This window comes from Carassius auratus, chromosome 22 (assembly GCF_003368295.1).
Source record: "Carassius auratus strain Wakin chromosome 22, ASM336829v1, whole genome shotgun sequence".
Taxonomy (NCBI): domain Eukaryota; kingdom Metazoa; phylum Chordata; class Actinopteri; order Cypriniformes; family Cyprinidae; genus Carassius; species Carassius auratus.
The window spans coordinates 6,553,767-6,575,865 of record NC_039264.1 but is presented as its reverse complement, the minus strand read 5'-3'; the positions used below and the strand labels follow the sequence as shown (position 1 = coordinate 6,575,865).

The window sequence follows — 22,099 nt, the reverse complement described above, 5'->3', positions numbered from 1 at the left end:
ATAAAAACTTCACAACATGAGCAAAATATCAAAGTTATTTTTATCTTGACTTTCAATACGAAAAGTAACATATGTCCAAATTTTGTGCCTTTACATACTTTATTCATCAAATCCATGAACTTAAAAAATAAGTATGAAATAATAGATGCATTTAAACAGATTACTACAAAAGGTGATCAGCAGCGTGTTGGGGAAAGTTAATTTTAAAAGCACAAAACATTAGTTAGTTACTTTTTATGGAAAGTAATGTGTTACGTTTATTTTGAGTAACTTTTTAAATCTTGGCAGGGCTTACTTGTTTGTATGTCATATAAAAGTTCTTCTTTTACAAATGTAAAAGCCCTTTCACAAAAAGGTAAAAGAATATGCCTCGAGCTGAAATGTAAACTTGTGTCTGTACAGTAGAGGGTTCAACACTATTCAACAGTAACAAATAATAAAAACACAAATGTGTCAAATTGCAGGCTTGTATTGTATTCTGAGATTGTATTTGACTGTTTTTATTCATTTTGAAGAATACTTAATCTATTTTTGAGCAGGAGAGGTGAGTAAATACATGTTCATATTTAGTTTAGAACTACAGTAACATCATGTTTACACAGTGCACACAATGCCTCTTCATTTACTCCCGATTTATCTCAACATGGCAACACAAGAGCTGTCAGTCAAGACATGGGAAACAAAGTAACCGGCGTTACTTATTTGAAAAAAATATATCGGATATTTCCTTCTAAATTAAAAAAGTAATGTGTTACCTTACTAGTTACTTTAAGTTACTTGAAATGCATTACCCCCAAAACTGGTGATCAAAGATTGTATAATAAGAAACTGACTGATTGCAAAAATAAGTAAATAAATAACTGATAACTAACAGCTCAGTAATAGAAAAACTAGATAGTTTTAAATCATAGTGAACTAGATCTAAAAACACATCAGTGTTGATGCAAAAAAAAAAATCACTAAACACATTAATTATGACTGAAATGTACAAGACTTGCTTTTAAACACAATGACTCACCATGAACAACAACACTGAAGAGTTGAAGAACACCACTGATGCTGTTGTTGAACATTAGTTGATAGTCTCCAGAGTCTGTGGTTCTGGTGTCTGTGATGGTCAGAGATCCAGTCTGATGATCCAGCTTCAGTCTGTCTCTTAATCTCTCATTACCACCATTACACCGAACATCTGTGCAGATATAACTGAGATCTCCAGTGATTTGAGCGATGTGAGTGTCATTAAAATACCATCTAATATTTTCTTGTTGTGTTGTTTTAACATCAGTGTGTAGAGTGACTGAATCTCCCTCCATCAAAAACACATGTACTCCACCTGTATCAATACTGAAGAAACCTGGAGAGGAAATGAAGTGTTATTATGAGCCAAACATTATTTTACAACAGGTAAGTGCTTTGAAAATGTGTTTCTCCAGATCATAATTATTGTGAGTAGAGAAATATGTCTTAGTGCTAATTAAGAACATATTAATGCCTAATTGTACTTGACCTTATTCTACATGTCAAGTCAAGTCACCTTTATTTATATAGCGCTTTAAACAAAATACATTGCGTAAAAGCAACTGAGCAACATTAATTAGGAAAACAGTTTGTCAATCCCTAATCTAACCAAAGACCTAAACCTAACAACTACCTTACTGTCTGATATACGATTGGATCATCGTTCTCACCTCAATGGCTGGGTAAGATCCCAGCCACCTATTTGAGGTGATGGCCAACACTCGTGCATTACAAGTCCAACCTACTGAGCTTTGTGGTGTGAGGTGCTTTCTTTGGGTCATTAGGTGGGTACCCTCCTTCAACAGTGTTTCACCAATTAACCCACAACACCTCCAGAGGGCTTGACAGCTAACCCCAGCGTCCTGGGGCAGCCCCCTCAGCCCCTTGAACTCGACAGCCAGTGCTCTTTTATATTCCCTCACTAGCCGGTGGGCTGTTCCATGGCTCACAGCGCTTCAGCCACAGCCGTCTCGATGCGGTCTCTGCTCTTTTTGTAATATTTGCCACGAGCCTTCTCCTGCTGGGACCTCTTATTCCAAGTCTGGACAAGGCACTCCAAAGTGACTGCCCAGGAAATCCTCGGCAGCCTACTTCCACTGGCAAGTTCCATGCCCGCCATCCCACCTGCTGGCACTGTTGGGTGAGTGGTTGGTACTTCCCAAGCTTTCTCTCATGGGCCTCTTCTATCCTCTCCTCCCATGGCACAGTCAGTTCCAGCAACACCACCTGTTTTGTTGCTCTGGAACACAGAACTATGTCTGGTCTGAGAGTTGAGGTAGTAATCTCTTCTGGAAACTTGAGCTGTCTCCGGAGGTCGACTCTCATGTCCCAGTCAATAGCGGATGTCAGGATTCCTGAGCCAGTCGATGTCGCTCTGGAGCTCTCCCCCGCTCTAACAAACCTAATCATATGGGATGCTATCGTCCTCGTGATGTTGCGGGTCTTCCTTCTCTCTTCCTCCAGACCTGTACCCAGCTCGATATGTATCTGGTCGTGTCTCCATCTGAACTTTCCATCAGCCAGGCTAGCTTGACATGATGACAAATCATGTTCAAGGCTTGCCAGTTTCCCACACAATGTGCAGTTTGGGCTCTCAACCAGCCCCCAACAATGGAGATTCACTGGTGTTTGTTAGGACATCGTATGTGGAGCACAGGAGGAATTTTATCCTATTCTCTTCCATGCACCATATATCCCTCCACCCCAATGATCTTCCTTGGACACTGCCCCAACATGTCCACCTGCCCTGATTTTTCATGCCTGCTGCCCTTGCTTGACCACCCTCCTCCTCCAACATATGGAGCTCTTCTTGAACTAAGCTGCAGCGACCTTTAGCATTAGCGCCCCTCCACCTAGCTCTAGTTATAACTCCTAGGCCCAACCTGCCTTGGTTGACCGTCCCCACAATGTCTTTGTGGCGTAGTCTTGCCTCTGCATCTGCCACAGCCCTGCTTGCTGACCATTTCTGTCCTATGTTGATTAGCGATATCTGCCTTGCGGACCAATTGGTCTTTATTGCCGCGAAGCATGATCACCTGCCGGGCTTTGGCCACCTTAAACTCTTCAACCACAGATGTTAATGGCAACTGTAACTTGCTTCCCGAGCTGTACAGGCTGATTGAAGAAAGGACTTTTGGGGACTGACAGCCATCTGCGAAGGAAGGTTTTGATCCTCCTTTCCAAGGCTTCAACTGTTGTTAATGGCACTTCATACATAAGCAGTGGCCAAAGAAGTCTTGGAAGCACACCATGCTGGCAGCCCCAGAGTTTAAATCTTCCAGGTAGCCCACTCCTATCCAAGCCTCGCATCCAAGCTTCTGCCTGCCCAAGCATCTCCTTCACACTCTCTCGGTCATTCAATTCCACTCTAAACCATTTTCCCAAGCTCTTAATGGGTCTCTCACTGACAGTGGGGATGAGATCTTCTCCAATCCTGAAGCGAAACTGGTCATGCACGCGTCCTTTTCTCAGCACAATGCTCCTCGACTTTGCTGGCTTAAACTCCATCCTGGCGCCTGCATAGGTCTTGCATAGGTCTTCCAGAATCCACCGACCTTCTGGAAATGATCTTGCCGTTATAGTCAGGTCATCCATGAATGCCTTAACTGGAGCCTGCTGAATCCCGCTTGCCAGAACTGCACCTCTTCTAGGCTTCTCCACTGTCTTAACCAAGAGGTTCATTGCAGCTGCAAACAAGATGACCGAGATGGTGCATCCAGTTACGATTCCTTTTTCCAACCGCTGCCAGCTGGTGGTGAAGTCCCCACAGCTGAATCGCATCCTAAAACGGTTGAAATACTCCTTCAGGAGGTGCTGGACATTCCCTGAGACACGGTACGCATGTAGTGTGAGATCCACCAGCTTGTGAGGGAAAGTTCCATATGCATTGGATATATCTAGCCACAGGACTGCAAGATCTCCATGGTTGCGCTTTGCATCCTCAATTATCTTTGAAATGACGCTTGTATGCTCGATACACCCTGGAACTCAGGGACTCCCCCCTTCTGTACTGAGGTGTTGATATAATTGTTGCTCAGCAGAAAGGTGGTGAGTCTGCTTGCCAATATTCCAAAAAATATCTTACCCTCCACATTCAAAAGGGAGATGGTACGAAACTGCTTTATGCTTGATGAATTTTCCTCCCTGGGGATAAAACACCCCTCTGCAATGAGCCACTCATCTGGAAGATAATTCCTCCTCCACACCGCCTTCAACAGCTTCCAGAGTCTCCTTCTCAACCACTCACATTGTTTGTACACTTTGTATGGAATCCCATTAGGTCCCGGTGTTGAGCCAGCCCATGCCCTTCTGAGGAAGTCGTTGACCTCCTTCCATGAGGGTGGAGCAAACTTGATAGTTGGTTCTCCAAGTTTCATCAAGGTTTCTCAGATCTCAAGTTCGGTGCCCCTTCCTGGATCGCTATGTGTACTTGAGAGGTACTTCTCTACCTCTTCCCTTGATGCTTGAAGTTGACCTGATCTTTTGTCCCCCAGGAGCTTAGTCAAGTAGGCAAACAGGTTCCTGGTGAACTGCTCCCTCTGTTGTGCCCAGTTTTTCAGGGCTGGGTGGAACAAGGGGAGAAACAGGAGATTCAGGGCTGGGCAGAACCAGCAGAGAAACTGGAAATTCAGGGCTGGGCGGAACCAGCGGAGAAACAGGAGATTCAGTGCTGTGCGGAACCAGCGGAGAAACAGGAGTTTCAGGGCTGGATGGAACCAGCGGATAAACAGGAGATTCAGGGCTGGGCAGAACCAGTGGAAATGGAGCAGAGGAACTGAGACACAGGGGATTCAGGAATTACCTCCACAAACCAGTCTATAATGTCCATTAATTCCTCCATATAATTCACAGAAACCAGATACAGCTCCACCAGTAATCCCACGATGCACAGTTTTGCCGGCTCACACACCTGGTCAGTCGCGCTCTCGAGTTCATGCTCCCCGACAGTGATTGGCTCGGGCTCTGTGGCTTTGGTGGGCTCTGGCTTTCGCTCCGTGCAGCCGGATGGCGGCTGGCTGGTCTCTGGTTCGGGAGTGGGGCTGGAGATATCCTCTTCAGCGGTGCCGATGGTGAACGAAGATCCATTTTTCTCCAGCACCCACACCACGAAAGCAGCAAAATCCTCTCTGGGACCTTTCGATGGCAAGCGTGCCTTACAACGCTCGCTCAGGCCGGTGTAATAAATGTTCCTGAGCGAGCAGTTGGGGAAGTGGATAAGGCACGCCAGATCGAGAAAGTCCATAGTGTGGTTCTCCAGTGAACGGTCCAGTTGCTCCAGGCACAGAAGTTGGACTTCTGGTAAGGCCATTCCGGGAGAGGGAGGAAAACAAAACAAAAAGAAAGAAAAACAAAAAGTAAACAAAAAATAAACTGTTGGGTCTGTGATTCTGTTACAGGCTGCTGGAACACGGCAGGCTAAGGACATAGTAGGTGAAAGTCCCACCAATTTGTGACACTCTCTGCCCTATTAGCATATACATAGTCCTGAGTTAGAAGCATTGGCCAGCCGTTACTGTTCTCTTGCTATAGCTGCTGGAGGTACAATATGAGTGCCAAAGAGCCATTAAAGTGTCGCATGTTGGGATGCACCAATGAACATAGGACTCTCCATAGACCACTGAGAACACTGTGATTAAATTTCATTGTCAAAGGAAATGTCCTGGAAAAACCTGAAAAGTCCTATACATTTGTGCTTACATTTTGCCTAACAAACCAGGGTCAGTTCATCACTAGAGTTGTGCAAAGATTGGTTTTGAAAGAGGATCAATACCAACACTTAATGCGCAAACATCCAGACTCCAGATAAAGTATCAGGCATCATAGTTTGTTTTCCAAAAGATCTTCTTGGCTCTCTTGGTTTTCATTAATGCTGCCTTCATGTGCTACACAGCAAAATCCCCAGTGTTAATTTAACACTCTGAGTGTGGATTATATAAACACTGAAGCAGTGTTAAAAGTAACACTGAAGCAGAGTTGAAGTTAATGAGATAATTAAGAAGTTAATTGAGTTATGATGGACCATTACTGAAGACACCTGATGTTAACAAGCAGAATCACCAAACGAGAAAAATCACAATTTGTGTGTCACCATTATAGTGGTCAGTGTTTGCTTTAGTTTGTACTTTGACCCTTCAGTTATTAACTTTAGATTTTGTGTGGCTGTGGTAACTGAGTTATACCATACAGACAGACCACAGCAAAGGCAATCTTATGATATTGATTGTGGTTTGGACTAATTGTCATGGATTGACCTGAATGCCTGAGTTCAGGTTTCTTTACTGTGTACATAAACAAGATGGATAAAAAAGTGATCCAGCATTTTTGCCATAATATGACATGTTTTTAAAACTTAGTTCTACATAAAGAAAGAGTTCTTTAGTTTAGACACACAGACATCAAGAATCAGTGTGAGCATCACAACAACGGTGACCATCAAAAAAGCATGTTGTAGCCTATAAAAACTCATCCATGGCTCCCATCATGCATTGCGGCATTAATAAATTATGAGCTGATCTGTCTTTTTAACTTTTTATTCTAACTATATTTTATTTTTGCTGTTTTTATGTGAATTTTTAGTATTTAGGTTTGTGATGTTCAGAGTAGATCTGTTTATCTGGATATGCTGTTTGTCACCGTTTTTGAGATTCATATGCTGATTCTTGTTATTTGTGTGTGCCTAAAATTAAAACTCTTTAATAAAAAAAAAAATCTGAATCACAGAATCACAAGAGATGCCTACAAAATGTATAGAAAATACAGACTCTTTCGTTGTGTAATCAAAGCTGTTACAATCAATAATGATCCATAAGAAGAGAAGAGACTGTAAAAGAGTTCAATAATTAAGGTCAAGCAACAACATAATCATCAACACCCAGTGATTTTTGCTCTTGGCTTGACACAAAATTTTAATTTAAAAAGTCACAAGCCAAGATGCCAACTAAAGCAAACACTGACCACTATAATGGTGACACACAAATTGTGAGTTTCTCGTTTGGTGATTCTGCTTGTTAACATCAGGTGTCTTCAATAATGGTCAATCATAACTCAATTAACTTCTTAATTATCTCATTAACTTCCAACTCTGCTTCAGTGTTACTTTTAACACTGCTTCAGTGTTTATATAATCCACACTCAGAGTGTTAAATTAACACTGGGGATTTTGCTGTGTACCTTAATGATCATAAATTGGAATGTGGTAGTTAAAAATTGCATTTGAAAGCAATGTGAGGTCAGTAACACGGTCACCACCAGTTTAAACCATAGTGGCGTAGGCAGGAACAGCAGCTCATTTTCATGTTAAGGGGAAAAACACAAATAACAGCACATTTGGGCTCATACCCTAAAAGTGGCAATTTCAACAATCTCTAAAAATTATCTGTGGGGGTATTTAGAGATAAAACTTAACATACACACTCTGGGGACATCAGAGAACAATTTTAAATATTTTATCAATGTATTTTATGGTGCCTAACAGAAAATGTGTTTTTGTAAAAATTATCTATATTGTGAATTAATATACAATAAAGAGAAGAAAATAATCTCTGAATGCCACTGTAAAAATACCACTAAACCCATTACTGTTGTGATTTAAATGTGCAAGACTTGCTTTTTAACGTAATGACTCACCATGAACAACTACAATGAAGGTCTTGTTAGTAAAGCTGTCACCACTGCTGCTGCTGATCTGTAGTTTATAAAGTCCAGAGTCTGTGGTTTTGGTGTTTGTGATGGTCAGAGATCCAGTCTGATTGTCCAGCTTCAGTCTGCCTCTGAATCTCTCATCTCCCTCTTCACACTGAACATCTGTACAGGTCTTACTGTGATCTTCAGTGATGTGTGCGATGAGAATGTCATAAAAATACCACCTAATATCATCTTTGTGGTTTGCTTTATCATTGGTGCATAAAGTGACTGAACTTCCTTCCATCAGAAACATTGACAATCCATCTGTATTAATTCTGAGAAAACCTGAAAAATAATTTAACTGTTAATTATGATGGGGAAAAAACACAGGAAAACGTAGTGAAAAATGTTTTTATCCAGATCATACAGATTTTTATACCAAATCAATACACCTGAGCATTTACACGGACCACAGATACTCACTAGTGATAGCAACTGTATAACTCTTTAAGATGGTGATTCTGTTGCTGCTGTTGATCTGTAGTTTATAAAGTCCAGAGTCTGTGGTTCTGGTGTTTGTGATGGTCAGAGATCCAGTCTGATGATCCAGCTTCAGTCTGTCTCTGAATCTCTCTTTATAAAGATCATCTGTACAATTCTTACTCTGAACTCCACTGAATTCAGCAATGCGACTGTCATTAAAATACCACATTACCAAATCATTTGGTTTTTTTCCTACTCCACGATCTAAAGTAATGGATTCTCCTTCCTTCACTGACTTTCTTTTCAGTTTATCTCGTTCAGCAGAAGAAACACCTGAAACAAAAACCAACAGCTGCTGGAGTATCTTTTTGCAGAAAACAACAAACAAACTCTAAAATATGCTGATAAGATATTACAATTATGCAATTATACTGCTTTATTCAATTTGCATATGCTTAGTAACTTTATTTAGTCAAAGTAATATATTTAATGCTCATGTGTATGCACTACCTTTATTAATATATGTTATATTAATCACAACCAATTGCCTACCGACAATAGAATTGTTATAAGTCATTGCGAAAGGACTAAACACAGGGAAGTACTCTGTACAAGTTATATAAATGGAATGCTTATGATTTATTACAGATTTGACTTTACCTGAGAATACAGTAAAAGGTAAAACAAACTTGAGAGAACTGTGGATTGCTCATGCTATTTCTCGACTTTCAATTTGAAAAGCATAATTTGTCCACTCTTAGTTATTAAAAACATATTCTAAATGTAAAAATCAATGAGTATGAAAAAATAGATGCATTGAAACAGATGATAATTCGAAACTTACACTGATAACATAACTGATAAAACTAACAACTCAATAATAGAAAAAAATAGTTTAAATCAAACTGAAATGTGTTTTGAATAAATAATCTTTATACTATATATAAATTAAAATATAAAGAAAAAACACCTCTCAATGCCACTGTAAAAATATGATGTGATTAAAATAACTTGATTTTAAGCACAATCACTTACCATTTACATAAACAAAGAAAATACTTGCACTGATTCTGCTATTGGTCTTGATCAGCAAATCATAAAGTCCAGAGTCTGTGATTGTGATGTTTGTGATGGTGAGAGATCCAGTCTGATGATCCAGCTGCAGTCTGTCTCTGAATCTCTCTTTACACTGAATGTCTGTACATATATAACTGAGATCTCCAGTGATTTCAGCGATAATAGCCTCATTAAAATACCATCTAATTCTGTCTTGTTTGTTCATTTCAACATCATTTTGTAGAGTGACTGAATCTCCCTCCTCCACTGACACTGACAAATCATCTGTATCAACACCTGAAAATCCTGAAGGAGAAATGAACAGTTAATTATAAACCAAATTACATTTTACAACAGAAAAGTGTAATATTATATACAGCCCTAGCGATTCAGAATAGCTTCAGAAGTCACTTAAATTATCCAGTAGAAATAACCAAGACAAATGTAATATTCATTATAGTACATAAATGTTATCCTTAAAAATACCTCAGGAAATTATCCCATTCCTCAGACCTTATGAATTACATTGGGATTTCATTTGAAACACTTTTAAACTAGCCATGCACCAATATTTGGGCAACCAAAATAAATTTCAAAATAAAAAATCTAAACTGTGACCATGTATAAAAATATATATAAATGCAAAAAAAAAAAAAAAACAACACCTTCCTCTATTTTCAAAATTAAGTCAAGAAGTTGAATTTATCATGGCATATGGTATCCAAACTGTGTTGCACAGTGATGAGCAATTTCTTTTAAAACTCAGCAAATTTATTTTTATGAATAATTAGCAAGTATTAATGACAATTAAAATATTAGCTACCTGCACAAAAGTGCATATATATATATATATATATATATATATATATATATATATATATATATATATATATATATATATATATATATATATATATATATATATATATACACACATACATACACACATACATACACACACACACACACACACAAATTTGTGTGTTCTGTGACAAATTTGCTGCATCTGCGCCCGGAAGTTATCAGTCAACGGTGAAAAACAATGGTAGATTTCATTTAAAGTCCGAAAATTTAACCCTAATATGGATGTAAACAAACACATTAAATATAAAGTATTCAAAACAGATAAGTTCATATATTTATAGTACAGACCAAAAGTTTGGACACACCGTCTCATTCAAAGGGTTTTCTTTTTTTTCATGACTATGAAAATTGTAGATTCACACTGAAGGCTTCAAAACTATGAATTAACACATGTGGAATTATATATGGAATTATATACATAACAAAAACGTGTGAAACAACTGAAAATCTGTCATATTCTAGGTTCTTCAAAGTAGCCACCTTTTGCTTTGATTACTGCTTTGCACACTCTTGGCATTTTCTTGATGAGCTTCAAGAGGTAGTCACCTGAAATGGTCTTCCAACAGTCTTGAAGGAGTTCCCCGAGAGATGCTTAGCACTTGTTGGCCCTTTTGTCTTCTGTCTGCGATCCAGCTCACCCCTAAACCATCTCGATTGGGTTCAGGTCCGGTGACTGTGGAGGCCAGGTCATCTGGCGCAGCACCCCATCACTCTCCTTCTTGGTCAAATAGCCCTTGATGCCTTCAGTGTGACTCTACAATTTTCATAGTCATGAAAATAAAGAAAACTCTTTGAATGAGAAGGTGTGTCCAAACTTTTGGTCTACATTCAAGGATTATATATATATATATATATATATATATACACACTGTTTTCACGGTGTAGTATGGACTGTGGAAATAGAGGCTTTTGAAAATTATGAAGCATGTTCAGTCTTGTAAAACACTGAACCAATAGACATGATTATAGCAGTAACGTTAATTGTGGTTATGTGCTATTCACTTCCAAGCAGTTTCTAAAGATATTTACTTGCATTCTTTCCATATTACAGTCCTAAAAAGACAACAGAAATTTTACTCACACTTGCTGTCCTGCGGCAAAACACGAGGGTAGTTGCGTTTTAGATAAATCTTGAGTGATAACGCCAGTTAATGGTGAAATATGTCCCTAAATAAATTTGTCCTGCCAGGATAAATGAATGAACATGGTTTAAACATGCACAGTAAGGCAAATGTAATGTCTGTGGACATTTCAGTGTGGATAACGACTCTGAAAAAAATGCATTGGCTTCCTGGTTAAAAATGGCATCATCATCTGACAGAATTACGTCATAACGTTGTTTAACAAACTTTTGCCGCGAAACCTGCATTCTGCATTCTGCATTGCTTTACTTTCTTCATTTTCTTTCTCGTATTCGTAGATCCGTCTCTGTTCCACCGAAATAATAAATGCGTAAAAATTAGAGAGCTCTGGGAATGTTTAGTCGCGCCTCTGTGAAGTTCTGAAGGCGTTGCCCCTGGCAACAGATAGCGTCTCCCATCATGGCCGACTGGCCCAGACCCCTCCCAAATCAAGCCAAATCGGCACATGACTCCTCACTCTCAATTGGCCACAACGAGTGGCTTGGTGAGAAGAGCAGCTGTCGCGATGACACTTAATGGTGCTCAGTGGCCGTGTTTGGCGGAGAATGATCATGGGTCTGGCAAAAGCAGCAGATCTGAAAAATCCCTGGTATAGATCTCTTTGTTGGAAGGAAAATTGGGTCTGTGATAAGGCAGACAGAGCGAACCGAATGTTGATAAACCGTCAATGGAGACAGGTAAGTCAGCTGTATTTATATGGTAGGGTTGATTATCTCAAGTGTGCTCCACCTGGGCTAATTAAGCTAAGTATCTGACGTGCTCCTCCCAAATCTTGTTAATGAAACTTCATTTAAACTAAGTGTAATTAGATGCTATTTATTCATTCATTCATTCAGTTGTACAGCACTATGTTTATTTATCCATAAACGTGTATATAATAATTATGCTGTTAAAAACAAATAAAGAATCCATGTAGGGGAGTGTTTATTATGTGCAAACAGTGAGAAACTCACTATTATCTTTATGTCATTTTCACTCTTCACTTTCACTATTTGAGCAGTGTGCGCATGTCTAAAAAACTCTATTCCAATTTGAAGCTTGTGACATAAACGTGCACATCAACCGGATCACTTTATTTAGCATTCATGTAAAAACTAAAATCAGATTCATCAATCGTAATGAATTCAGTCCGATTGAACCAAAAAGTCTATTGATGAGTGGGGTGGGATCATGGAAGCAAGGCTTGGCTTGGCTCCCATGGCTCTCAGCCCCGCCCCTCTTGTCATAAAAATTTTAAACTTCATGAACTTAAAAAATTGTAATTTGTTTACTCAAATATTTTAACACAATGAGTTTCCACAAATGTTTTAAGTATTCTTAACTTACCAGGTTTACAGTGGGTTTTAAGTGAAAATCTACTTATTGAACAGCAGTGTGATTTGCTAAAGTCGCACATTCTGTGGGCATCCTATCACATACACGTTGTGTGCATGCAGTCAGTAAGCTGGTAAGCTGATTGGATATCATGTATTTGACAGTTTACGGCACTCACATTTTACTGTTTTTACATTAGATGCCCTTTTGCTTGTCAGAAATACATGTTTGATTTTAATCTTACTTTAAATTGGGGTAAAATTAAAAGAATGCCAATATTCAGAAATTTGTTCACGTACCATCAATTTATGTAGTACAGTTTGAGAACCATTGCCTACCCAATACTTTATCTTCAAATTTTCTATTATTTCCTTCATTTTTATTTTAAATAATGCCTTTCCAATTTGATATTTCGAGAAATGAAAAAAAAAGTTAGACAAAATGTGGATTCGAGCTTTAAGTTCAGTTTAAAAAATTTTAATTGTTTAAAAAATGTTCTAATTCATTTTGGTGCATAACTACTTCAAAGGTTCAGTTTGAGGATAAATCAAATACAAAACCACTGGCCCAATTTATCAGACAATAACCAATGTTCCAGGGATGGAAATTAATGTACAGGAACATAATATAATATTAGTCTCTTTGAAAAAAATGTATTGAGTGTGTGTGTGTGGGGTGGGGGGTTATAAAAACATTGTAACAAAAAAAAAAACAAATTTATATATTTTGTTGTAAATCAAAGGAGGAAAATTATAAGGTCAGTTGCGAAACAAAATGTCTAAAATACTTTAGAAATAGTGTACTTAAATGTAAATACTGTATAATTAATATAACTAATATAACTAATTTGGATCATGTATGAGACTAAATATGATGAAATTAACCAGAACATGAAGAGAAACTTTGATATATGGTTTATCTTCCCATTCTGGGCTTTAGCAATAGCATTAAAAAATATATTTTAATATTTTCTAGTGGAAATCGCTCAGAAACAATTTGTAAAATGAGATAAATCAATATTTATTGTCACTCCAAGAAACATCATTAAACATATTCATAATGTAATTGTGCATGACTTTAAGCATAATGACTCACCACGAACAACAACAGTGAAGATCCTTTTACTGTTGCCCTTTCTGCTACCAGCGGTCCATAGTTGATAATCTCCAGAGTCTGTGATTCTGGTGTTCATGATGGTCAGAGATCCAGTCTGATGATCCAGCTTCAGTCTGTTTCTGAATCTCTCTTTACACGGGTCATTTGTACAGATATATCCACGATATCTATGGATTTCAGCTATGATAATGTCATGAAAATCCCATTTAACCCAATTTGGGTTTCTTTCAAAATCATTGTGTAGAGTGACTGAATCTCCCTTCATCACAAACACTGACACTTCAACACCTGATGCACCTGGAGAAGAAATTAATAAAACGGTTAATTTGAGCAAAACAAAAACACACAACAGGAAAGTGTAGTAAAAATATTTTTCTCCAGATCATAAAAGATTGTGAGTACAAAAATGTTTGGATTCATAATGTAACATGCAAACAAACAGCAGGGGCCCGTTTCAGAAAGGAGGTTAAAGAAGTTAATATACAAGACATATAAAGTAAAGAAGTTAATATACAAGACTTGGTTTGTCCTTGTGCTTTGGACACAAACTGTGTGTGTGTGTGTGTATACATACGTACTTTGGATGGTTTGCTTGCAATAAGTTGCCTTATTTTTTTACAGTGTGAGAAGAATTACATTTGTATCGAGTCTGAAGTCTCCAGACGGCTTTTTGGCGGCAGCTGTTGCCATGGTAAATCGTAATATTGGCGTTCCATTGATAATGGCTTTTTATAGTTGTGGTGTACGCGCTTAACTCAGAATCAGTAAATTTAGAGTTGATTAAACCAACTCATTTCAGCTGTTCTGTAACCCTATAACTCAGAGTTTCCTATCTCAGGGTAAGTCAACTCAAAGTTGGTTGAACCTCCTTAGTGAAACGGGCCCCAGAAGAGCATCACACATTCACTCCTCAGACAAAACATGAGTCTCGTGGATGATCTTCCATAGGTGTTAATCCGCTTGATATTTAAGTCAACACACACATACAACACTGAACTGACATGAGCAGTTCCACCACCACCAACTGGCAGTTTTAGTTTATTATTTAGAGTATAATTTCATTTAATAAATAATTTCATATTTCCATAGTAATAATAATAAAACAAATTATTAAAGGTATTCTGCAGTTCTCAATTCCAGTCCTCGCGACCTCCAGGTCTAAATATTTTGCATGTTAACACACCTGATAACCAGCTTGTTAGAAGTGAGTTACGTTCATGAAGTTTGTTCAGATGGACATGGTCCCTACACAGTGTTCATTGCTCCCTACTCCCTGAGCACAGCAAATCCGTTTAAGTTTACTTCACTTCGGAACATTCATTCATAGATTTACCCTGGGCCTGCAGCGTCTTCACACTCAGATGCAACTTACTAGAGAAGTGTGAAGTGGGATATTATATAGAAGTAAAATAATGCCACATGTCTTTTAAACAAAAAAAGCACACACGCACACACAAAACAAATGACTTTGCTCAGCCCACTAACACAATGACAGCAATTAAAAGACCAAATCAGTTCTTACTGATGATGCAAACTATATACAGACAGATGATGATATGAACAAGAAAAACTGCATGTTAAACATTTCCCTTAAAAAAATACACTTAATGTATTTTATTGCCTCAAGATATCAAATTATTAAATTCGGCATCTAATTAATACAATATAGTGTATGTTATGTACATTTAAGCAGATGAGCCCAGAATATTAGCCCACAACCTACAACGTTTCACCAAACCATTTTTTCTTAAAAAGAAAACCAAGCGAGCGCAGTGGTTTTATGTTTGATATTTGCTGCATATTCGCTTAAAACTGCTTTAGGTACCATCTGCAAATTTACCTCAAAACTAAACGAAGTACAATAATTTATTCAAATCAAAGGTGCTTCTCAATAAATCAGAATGTCATAAAAAAGTTCATTTATTTCAGTAATTCAGAAAACTCTTGTTTCTCATCTTCCTCTTGACAATAATACTCCATAGATTCTGTATGGGGTTTAGGCCTGGTGAGTTTGCTGGTCAGTCAAGCACACCAACACCTTGGTCATTTAGTGCTTTTGGCATTGTGGACAGATGCCAAATCATGATGAAAAATAAGCATCTTCAAAAAGCTGGTCAGCAGAAGCAAGCATGAAGAGCTCCAAGATTTCTTGGTAAATGGTTGCGGGCTTGGTTTTCAAAAAACACAATGGACCAACACCAGATGACACTGCACCCCAAATCATCACAGACTGTGGAAACTTAACACTGGACTTCAAGCAACTTGGGCTATGAGCTTCTCCACCCTTGCTCCAGGGCGAAACAAGAGGAATCACAAAAGTGAACCAAACTAAGAGACCATTTTGAAGGATCAGGAAACATTTGCATGTGCATTTGCAGCCGAGACTCAAACCCGAAACCCTAGGGTTAGGAGTTAAACAAGCTAACCACTAGGCCACGGCTTCCCCACAAGAAGCAACTGTAAATGTTTACAGAAAGTCTTTATAGATCAGTGGTGATGGAAAATAATTGTAAAGAAAATGCAGCACGTTGCATTCTTTTGACCCAATTTGTTTGCCTGTATATATTTTGCATAATCATCAATAAAATGCATTCTGAGATCTGAGGTCTTATATCACAGTATTAATTCAATGAGGAGCATTACTCGTCATTGAAGAATCCTGGAGTGTGACCTGAGGGGATCCCCAGTATTACAGCACAGCGTCACACAAACCATGACACAAAGTTATGGAAACATAAGCAACAAATTTAAATTAAAATGAAAAAGTCACGAAGATGAAATTATGCATTTACACACCTTCACAGCTGAATTATCAACGAAAAAGTAGCTGCATATGGGTCCTCCATCCTTCTCATAAATGAGTAAGCTGCATGTAAAACAATAATAGCTCTATGTACTGTTGCTCAATATTTAATGACAGCTTTAAATGTATGATATTTGAATTTGCTACAAGCAGGATATACAAGAAGCACCTTGTTTCAGACGACCAGCAGGACAAGACCACAGGAAACAGATGATTCTTCTGCACAATCTGACTTTGCTGCAGCCTGTAATTGAACTACTGGTTTCGTCTGGTCAGAGGAGAACTGACCCCCAACTGAGCCTGGTTTCCTCCCAAGGTTTTTTTCTCCATTCTGTCACAGATGGAGTTTTGTTTCCTTGGTTTTCCTTAGTTGGGGACAATTAATATCAAGCGATATCATCGACTTGATTGCACAGAGGGACGATACATCACTGAATCAATGATGAACTGACTTTAACTCAAAACTGAGTGTTTACTGTTGTCCCTTTGCGTTATTACACACTATTTTCCTATTTAATACTGTAAAGCTGCTATGATGCAGTATTTGTTTAATATGACAGGCTTTTTAGTCATAATACATGGAAAATACAGCTGCAAACGGACTTTGCTTTTCCATTTGAAATTTGGCAGTCACTGTGCATTCATGAAAACTGAAACAGTAAATTTTGTTCAGTGTTTTTGAAACAGTGTTTTTGTTCAAGATTTGCAATCGGTTTGTGTTTTTGGATCTTCAAGAACCGGCTTAAAACCCATCTCTTACATCTTTATTTGACCCTCTAACTTTAACACTCACTATTCTAATTCTATTCTTTAAAAAATCTAACTACCTTTCTAATCTTTTTGTATTCTATTTTCTTTTCATTTATTATGCAATTGTATGTGTGTGTGTGTGTGTGTGTAAAGACCTCTTACTAGCTTGCTCTATTCTTTTATTTTTTAGTTTTTTATTCTATCTGTTTTCTTTTTATTTATTATATTATTTAAAATTCCATGCTACGTGTACTGTGTTAACCTAACTGAGACTTGTTATAGCACTTATATATCATTGCTCTTTTTGTTGTTTTAGATTGTTTTCAGTGTCCTCATCTGTTAAAGGTCCCATGACATGGATCATTTCCTTATCTTTAAATGCTTTTTAATGTTCTCTTAGGTGTACTTATATTGTTAGTATGATTTTTACATTTAAAATTTGGAAATAAAAAGCATTTTTAGATCCTGATATTAGCCCTCTGGCTTGAATGCTCTGTTTGAAGGGGCGTGTCTGCTGTGAGACTCAGAGTAAACCACAACTGTTGTGATTGGCTGACATCTTTGCATTCGAAATGCGTTCATGTGAAACCCCTCTCAAATATAACGTTATATATATATATATATATATATATATATATATATATATATATAATTTTTTTTTTTACTATTACAGCTGTCAAGATTAACGAATCGTGGAAGTGTTGATTATATAATTATTTTTTCGATCTTTTCCCCATCACATGAAAGGCTGCAGTGATGAGCATTGAGTAGACAGAGTCTGTTTATCACGTGGATGCAGTGATCTCGTCATTATTGCAACACGTTATCTCACAAAATGCTTTCACCACAGCTAACAGCAAACACATGAATACATTAAGAGCTCCGTTGTGCAGCATAACAGCGTCATTCATTGTAACGGCAGTTTGGGCAAGTGTGCAGATACTCGCGATGTGTAACAGCTCCGGAAAAAAGCGAGCATTCTTTGATCGCTCTCTGTAGTTAATCACAATTTAAATAACAGATTTGTTTCATGCTACTAAGAGAAACAACGCGAAGTTGATCGTTTAGTCACTGGCTTGATTCACTGATGCATCAGTATTTAACGATTTAGAAAGAAAGTCTGTGTGAACTTGAATGATTAGCTACACATCAGAAATCACTGATCACAGATCAGGCATTAATGAACACTGTTACTCACTGTTTGTGCCGATGCTGTCGAATCCATATAATAAAAGTCTGTTTGTAACGCCTGTGCGGAATTATATGTAAATATTTGGGTGGGCAAAGCAGAGAAAGGGGAGGTAACAATTCTCGTTACAACGTCACAACGAGGAAATTCAAGATCAGCCCGTTTGAGCTTCCATTTTCTCAAAGGCAGAGAAAGATAGAAAAATCTCGATTTACACCGATTCAAATTTCTAGAAACTTGGGGACCATATACAGGCTAGGGGAACTCATATTAATCTTAAAAAACCTCAGAAAGTGACATTTTCATGTCATAGGACCTTTAAGTCGCTTTGGATAAAAGCGTCTTCTAAATGAATAACTGTAAATGTAATGTAAATGGATTATGTCACAATTTGTCACATGTGGAAAATGCAATTGAAAATATAATTTGCAATTCCTTTTGAAAATTGTCCTTCCATAGACAGGCTCTATAGCAGAGCAAATAATTTTCTTATTTAATGCAACTGTATTTCTGTGATTTTTATTTATTATTTATTTATTTATTTGCATTTGCTGGAAACAAAAAAGGGAAAATTGCATGTTGTTTGTCACTAGTACAAATTTGTGAATGTCAGATGGCATTAAAACTATTTTTAACAGTCTAAATAACCTATTCTTCATTATTTATTAATCCATGATTGCAATCTCAATTTAAAAGAACGTCTGGTTTCTTCTGCTTCTTTCTTTTGGCGGAGACGAAGTCATGCGGTTACGCATGGTTCTTACCAGAGTTGGGTAGTCCAGGGGCCAAAGAGTAAAAGTCCAGCCATATTTTTGCTCCATCCATGAACTCAGCAGCTGATCTCATCAGAGGAAACAAGTCATTCCTTCCAAGTCACAAACGAGTCTTGAGTCAAATCCCAAGTCCTCAAAGAGTAAAAGTTAATGAGATAATTAAGTGACTAATTAAATGAAGATGCATTAGTGATGAACACCTGCTGTTTACAATCAACATCACTGAAGAAAAGAGAAACACAAGAACTACAACTGACTTTAAGCACAGCCTTGAAAAAAAAAAAAAAAAAAAAAAACTTTGCCACTATATTGCGGTGAGTATTTGCTTCAGTTGAGCTCTTGAGCAGTTTTTAGAATTTTGCTTCTAAACAATTGCATTATTGTTTTGCAGCAAATATTTGTGCAATGCTGATACAATTCTTGATCTAGCAGGTGTCTTTTGCTTATGATGACTGCATGATCTTGATTAACTTTTAGATTATACGTTTAAAAAGAAGAGTTCGTGGCTTAGTTTTTAGAGAGGACTTTTTAATTGGTCACTTAATTATCTCATTAACTTTAACTTTTTGAGGACTTGGGATTTAACTTGATAGTCGTTTGTGACTTGGAAGGAATGACTTGGTTCCTCTGGTGAAATCGGCTGCTGGACTTTTACTCTTTGGCCCCTGGACTTCCCACCTCTCTTAAGGTACAAATCACAAGGGTACAAATTTGTACCCTATGCCAAGGGTACAAAGCTGTACCCTTGAAGGTACAGCCCCAGTGACAAGCTATTGTACCCCTAAAGGTACAATAATGTACTTTTATTTTCGGAGAGTGTAACCTCAAAGGTTCAGCTTTTGTACCCTTGGCATAGGGTACATCAACATCTGATCCTCTGTAACCTCAATAACAGCAGATGTTCATCATTAATGCACAATCATCATTTAATTAGTCACTTAATTATCTCATTAACTTTAACCCTTTGAGGACTTGGGATTTGACTCAAGACTCGTTTGTGACTTGGAAGGAATGACTTGGTTCCTTCTCTGGTGAAATCGGCTGCTGAGTTCAAGGGTGGAACAAAAATATGGCAGGACTTTTACTCTTTGGCCCCTGGACTTCCCACCTCTGGTTCTTACAGGGCTTTCAACCAAGGAGGTCCTTCAAAAAATATCAGAAGCAGGCTTAGATGTAACTGACGTCGAGACGTACTGCATTCTGAGTCTATTCCATTGTTTTGGCAAATCAAGTATTTTTGTAAAAGACACCATGTTGATCCTTTGTGGAAAAAATTTGAAATCTTTTCATATGAGCGTCACTTTCATGCATGCAGTGTCAAGTCTGATAAAAAAAAAAAGGACTATGCAGAAACCAGGGGCCTGTTCTTCGTACGTCGCTAACTCAGTTAGCTGGATTTGAATGTTGACGATTTGGCGTGATCTTGGATCATTTGGTTCTTCGAAGCTCATCCCGGAGCTGCTGTCATAGCAACAGGTCCTTAAGCTTAAACCTGCTCGGGAGCAGCTTATTTCATGTAAACAGGATTAGATCGCTTCTTTTCAACCAGAACTGATACTCAAAATATGTCTGCTACCACCGATACTTTATTACAAGAGTATCATACTGATCCAGGGACAATAATTTAAAATAATAATCATTAAAAAAGTATTTAAAAATAATATAAAAATGCTGTGTAGTCCATAACTATAGTCCTAGACACAGCCAGTTTTACTCGCTGAAATATTTATTTGTCATAAAATTATTACTTCATAATTGTATTAGAGTCTTACACACATGCTATACAGATAATAGAGTCGTGCATTATTTTGAGTGATGACTGCTATTATAAGAGTGGCTTGATGGAGCGCAGGAGATGCAGATAACATGATATTGACCCTTAAGAAACTTTCATTAATGCTGTCACGTAACAAATCTGTCCAAATATAAAATGAAATGAATAGATAATTTCTACATTGAAATAAAAAAGACTGCACAACTATTATAAATTGTGAATCTAAATAATTGGGAATCATGAAAAAAATTATAATAAAATAAAACCTGTATCTATTATCTGTTTCATGTATCTATTATAACATTTATGTAGTTTTGTTTGCTTGGCTGTTTCCTTATAAAAGTCCAGAAATTTGTCAAGTTTTTCGTCAGGTGTCGTTTTTAATTATATGACGTCATTACATTGCCGTCTTGCCACCAGCCAATCGCTGCACTGCTGATCATGGTTTCGAGTATCGATACATATCCCCTTTTAAGACAACACATGAACGCACAATTATCTCGGATAACTCAATCCAGCGATACTAATCATACACAACAGGTGTGTTCGAAGAACCCAATTAGCCGGATCATGATTAGTACGATGATATCATCTTGGATGTGTCATTTGATCTCGGATGTAATAAGCGACGTACGAAGAACGGGCCCCTGATCACTTGGATCTAGAGCTTTGTCAAGTCCAAGTCCAGGACTAGTCGAGACCGAGTCAAGACCGAGTCCAAAGAGGTTCGAGTCCAAGTCCAAAAGTTTCGAGTCCAAGTCAAGTCCGAGTCCAAATGAGAGAAAAAAAGGTCATCTTCAAGACCACATACTTAACTACTGATAATGTTTGTGATGTGAGAGACAGCATATCTCCTATTCTAAGAAAATAATTTTACATTATTATTTGTAATGATCAAAAAGCATGTGCAAAGTAACAACTCTGTGGGACAGGGGTCTCCAAACTACATCCTGGAGGGCAAATGTCCTGAAAAGTTTAGCTCCAACTGGCCTTAACACACCTGGAAGATTAGTGTGTCTAGTAAGAGCTTGATTAGCTGGTTCAAGTGTGTATAATTAGGGTTAAAGCTAACAGGGGTGTTACACAAGATCCCGAGCCCTATGCATAGGCAGTCCTGATGGGCCCCCATGCCCCCCACCCATGAAAATATCCAGGTAAAATAAAATATATTTCAGATTCATACTTTTCAAGGGC

At 37.8% G+C, this 22,099-nt stretch overlaps 1 protein-coding gene across 1 annotated transcript in view; it reads right to left on the bottom strand.

The window, feature by feature from the left end:
- The window catches only part of LOC113039524 (titin-like), a 38,211-nt gene that overhangs the window by 13,110 nt on the left and 3,002 nt on the right, over positions 1-22,099 (bottom strand). The window contains exons 2-6 of the mRNA XM_026197421.1: positions 13,596-13,913; positions 9,160-9,486; positions 8,125-8,457; positions 7,645-7,986; positions 1,019-1,354 (exon numbers count right to left, since the gene is read on the bottom strand). Of these exons, the coding sequence (XP_026053206.1) occupies positions 1,019-1,354; positions 7,645-7,986; positions 8,125-8,457; positions 9,160-9,486; positions 13,596-13,913 (1,656 nt within the window). The remainder of the gene's footprint in view (positions 1-1,018; positions 1,355-7,644; positions 7,987-8,124; positions 8,458-9,159; positions 9,487-13,595; positions 13,914-22,099) is intronic.